This window comes from Geospiza fortis, unplaced genomic scaffold (assembly GCF_000277835.1).
Source record: "Geospiza fortis unplaced genomic scaffold, GeoFor_1.0 scaffold315, whole genome shotgun sequence".
NCBI lineage: Eukaryota > Metazoa > Chordata > Aves > Passeriformes > Thraupidae > Geospiza > Geospiza fortis.
Genome location: NW_005054648.1, coordinates 63,209 through 67,669, shown reverse-complemented (window position 1 = coordinate 67,669; position 4,461 = coordinate 63,209). Strand labels below are relative to the sequence as shown.

The window sequence follows — 4,461 nt, the reverse complement described above, 5'->3', positions numbered from 1 at the left end:
CCTGCTGATTTTTCATTTTTTTTCCATCCATTTTCCTGCTGCTTTTCTCGGATTTTCCCTGTTTTCCTACCAATTTTCCCATTTTTTCCCTTCTTTCCCACCAATTTTCCTGGATTTTCCCTGTTTTTCTCGGGATCAGTGCACAGATGGCCGGGCTCCTGTGTGAGGAGGAGGTGCTGGAGGTCGACAACGTCAAATACTGTGGCTACTGCAAATACCACTTTAACAAAATGGTGAGATCCAGGAATTCCAGGGATTTCAGGAATTCCCAATTATTTAGAGAACTTTCATTTATTCAGGGAATTTCATTTCTTTCGGGAATTTCATTTATTGAGGGCATTTTTTATTTATTTAGAGAATTTTTTATTTATTTTGGAAATGTTCATGTATTTCAGGAATTTTTATTTTATTTGGTGGATTTTATTTATTTAGGGAATTTTAATTTATTTTTCTTCTCCTTTTGTCTCTTTTCTTCCCCTTTTCCATCTTCTTCCTGCTTTTCCTTCTTTTTTTCCCCTTTCCCTCTTTCCCCTTTTCCCCTCTTTTTTCCTTTTTTCCTCTTTTTTCCCATTTTTCCATCTTTTCTTTCCCCTTTTCCCTCTTTCTTCCCCTTGTCCCTTTTTGTCCCTTTTCCCTCATTTTTCCCCCTTTCCCTCTGTTTTTGTTCCTGTTTCCCCTCTTTCCTTTCCCCTTTTCTCTCTGTTTTTTTCCTGTTTCCCCCCTTTTTCCCCCATTTCCCTCCCGTTTTCCCCCAGAAGACCTCGCGCCATTCCGGGAGCAGCTCCTTCCTCCCGGGCAGGAGGAGCCGCTCGGCATCCCCAGCCCAGGAAAAGCACCTGTCCCACCACGAGCGGCCAAAAAAAGTGAGAAAATCCCCAAAACTCCCAAAGCTCCCAAAATTCCCCAAGGTCACAGGATTTGTTTATGGGATCAGGTGCTGGAAAACTACGGGATTTCTTTATGGGATCTGCCACTGCAAAACAACAGGAATATGGATTTATTTAGACTTCCTTATGGGATCTGCCACTGGAGAACTGTGGGAATTTATTTGGATTTTTTTAACGGGATCTTTGCTGGAAAACAATGGGACTAGGGATTTGTTTATGGGATCTGCTCCTGGAAAACTGCTCGAATGGGGATTTTTTAAAATTTCTTTATGGGATCTGATGCTGCCCTTCCCAGTGTTGGGAATTCCGGCATTCCAGAGTTTCTGGTTTTTTTTCCAGAGCCGCAAGGACAAGGAGAGGCCGAAGCAGAAGCACAAAAAGCGGCCGGAGTCCCCCAGCAGCCTCCCCCCAGCACCCGTGGCCGTGGCTGCCGAGAAGGTACTGGGGCTGTGGGATGGGAAAATCCACTGGGAAACTGGGAAAGGGCAGGAAAATCCACCCAGGAAATCCAGACAAGAAAATGGGAAAGGGCGGGAAAATCCATCCAGGATATCCAGCCAAAAAAGCTGGGAAAAGAGCAGGAAAATCCACGCAGAAAATTGGGAAAAAGGGCATGAAAATCCACCCAGAAAACTGGGAAAAGGGCATTCTCACCACGCCATTCCCCAGGTCCCTTTCCCCTTCCCTTCCCAAGGAAAAATCAGGATGATTTCTCCTGCTGAGCCCATAAATCCAGGAGGGTTTAATTCCCACATCTGGTGCTGGCAGGAGAAAATCCCAATTCTTTCTCCCCGGAATTCCCCTGTTCCCATCCTTTCAAATTCCAGGCACATCTGGCGCCTGCAGCTGTTGGGGAATTAAATCCAGGGATGGATTCGGATCCCACGATTTATCCCAAGGAGGGCTCGGCCAGGGTCAAGGATGTCAGGAAGGTCCCGCATTTTGGGCCATCCCATAATTACAGGAATATTTTTAATTTTGGTTGTAATGTTACCTAAAAGTGGTGAATTTGGAGCCCTCAGCTCTGGATTTGAAGGGATTTGGGATTTGAGGGATCAGGGTTTGGGTTCATCCCTCTCTCGCCCCTTCTGAATTCCCAAAATTCTCCCTCTCATCCCGAAGTCCTGGATCTCCTGGCATTTGCCCAGGTTCTTCGCCTGCCTGTCTCCCCTGGAGAGAATTCCTCAGCTGGAATTTGGGAACATCTGGTGCTGCTCCAACCCCTGGGAATATTCCCAGCCGGAGCTTTGGGATGGCTGCAGGGATCCCAAGGAATCTCCTGTCCCATCCCGAGGATGAGGAAATTCCGCCAGGGAATGTCTGATCCCACCCCATTCCCAAGGAAATCCCCCAGGTGGGATGGGAGTGGTGGGAGCAGCACACCTGAGGCAGGAATTTCCATCTGAAATCCCAGATGGAACTAGGAGGTTTCCAAAATCCAGAGGTTTTTGGAGCTGGAGACTCCACTCCCTTCCTCCTTTAATCCCCTGTGGTTCCCTGGGATGAGCTCAATCCCTGGGATGGAATTCCCAGTGCCGCCGAGCAGCAGGAAATGTTCCAGAGTCACTTTTGTGCCGGGAGTGACCCAAGCTGACCAGCCCTGGGTGGACAGAGGGGGCAATTACTGCTGCAGAGGGGGAAAATCGTGAAAATTGGGAAATTCGGGAAAAACAAGAAAATCAGGAAAATGGGGAAAAAAGGAGCCCCAGCTGCAGCCAGCTCTGGTCCCTGGCATCACCCCCATGTCTGTCCCCTCCCAGGGCTCTGGTGGCCACCATGAGGCCACCAAGGAGAGCTCGGAGGTGGCCAGGGCAGAGGCCAAGGGCAGGAAATCCTCGAGCCACAGCAGCAGCCACAAGGGGAAGAAGACAGGAAGCAGGAAAAGCTCTGGAGGCTTTGGATCTGCCCCAGCTGGGGGAACCTTCCAGACGACCGGTGAGGGGCAGGGGCAGGAGGAGGGGGAGGGGGAGGGAGAGGGAGGAAGGAGGAAGGAGGGGGATGGAGGAGGAAGAGAAGAAGGAGGTGGGAGAGGAGAGGGATGAAGGAGAAGGAAGAGGAGAGGGAAGAGGAAGGAGGAGGAAGAGGAGAGCAGGAGGAGAAAGGAGAAAGAGGAAAGGGATGAAGGAGGAGGAAGAGGAGAGGGAGGAAGAGGGAACGGATGAAGGAGAAAAAGAGAGGGATGAAGGAGGAGGAAGAGGAGAAGGAGGAGGGAGAGGACGGAGAAGAAAGGAGAAAGAGGGGAGGGAGGAAGAGGGGAGGGATGGAAAAAAGGAGAAGGATGGAGGAGGAAGAAGAAGAGAGGAAGGAGGAAGAGGAAGGAGGAGGAGAAAGGAGAAAGAGGAGAGGGATGAAGGAGGAGGAAGAGGAGAGTGATGACTTAAAAGAGGCAAGGAATGAAAGAGAAAAGCAGAGCGATGAAGGAGGAGGAGGAGGAGGAGAGCAATGAAGCCCTGCCCTGCCCCTCGGGCTGACCCTGTGTGTCCCCAGGCTCCTCCTGTGGCCTGCCTGGCAACCAGGACTTCGCGCCCTTCCCCAAGCTGGAGCAGGAGGACGAGAAGTTCCGCAAGGCCGCCAGCTCCAGCTCCTCCTCGCACTGCTCGCCGCTCTCCGAGGGCCCCAAGGCCGACGTCTTCGAGCAGAAGGTCATCTTCTCCGGCTTCGGCTCCATCATGCGCTTCTCCACCTCGGCCGTGGGCCAGCCGCGAGCCCGCGACGCCTCCCCCGTGGACTACAAAGCCTCCAGCACCCTCGGTGGCCCTGCGGGTGGCACGGGTGGCACGGCTGGCGCCGCTGGGAGCGGCCACAAGCGGATGCCGTCGCTGGGCGCCGAGGAGGGAGAGGTGCTCAAGGAGAAGAAGCACAAGGGCAGCAAGAAAAACAAGCATGGCCCTGGCAGGCCCAAGGCGGGCAAAAGCAAAGAGGTTTTGGGGGCCCAGCTGGCTGGATCCACCTCCACCTCCTCCTCTCCCTTTTCTGGGGGATCCCTCGTCAGCTCCAGTGTCGGGAATTCTTCCCGGAGCTTCAGCCACCCCGGGAGTGTTCCCAGCCTCAGCATGGAGTCGCCACTGCTGGGCTCAGGTGGGTCCCCTCTTGAGGGATTCAGGTGTGCTCAGATCCCTTTTCCAGCCTTTTCCAGAATTTTCCAGCACATTTAGCCATGTCCAGACCTGCCTGCACAGGGTTCTGTTCCCTGAATCCATAAAAATCCACATCCCCTTCCTTCACCCTGGAATCTCCCCTGGATCAGCTTCCCAAAAGTTGAGGAATCTCCTCTCCCTTGGGAGAGGCAGGATGAGAAGGAATCTCCTCTCCCTTTGGAAAGGCAGGATAAGATGGAATCTCTCCCTTGGGAGAGGCAGGATCAGAAGGAATCTCCCTTGGGAGAAGCAGGATCAGAAAGAATCTTCTCTCCCTTGGGAGAAGCAGGACCAGAAGGGATCTCTCCCTGGGGATTAGCGGGATAAATTGGAATCTCTGTCCCGCAGGGATCTACACGAGCAACAAGGACCCGATCCCGCTAGGCGCGGCGCTGCGGGCGGTGTGCAGCACGCCGCTGCCCTCGGGGCTGCTCCCG

General features: G+C 52.9%; 1 protein-coding gene across 1 annotated transcript in view; it reads left to right on the top strand.

Moving 5' to 3' along the window:
- Positions 1-4,461, top strand: part of MLLT6 (MLLT6, PHD finger containing) — a 33,002-nt gene that overhangs the window by 16,368 nt on the left and 12,173 nt on the right. Inside the window, exons 8-13 of the mRNA XM_031064886.1 lie at positions 140-233; positions 756-863; positions 1,227-1,325; positions 2,648-2,822; positions 3,375-3,965; positions 4,373-4,458. Of these exons, the coding sequence (XP_030920746.1) occupies positions 140-233; positions 756-863; positions 1,227-1,325; positions 2,648-2,822; positions 3,375-3,965; positions 4,373-4,458 (1,153 nt within the window). The remainder of the gene's footprint in view (positions 1-139; positions 234-755; positions 864-1,226; positions 1,326-2,647; positions 2,823-3,374; positions 3,966-4,372; positions 4,459-4,461) is intronic.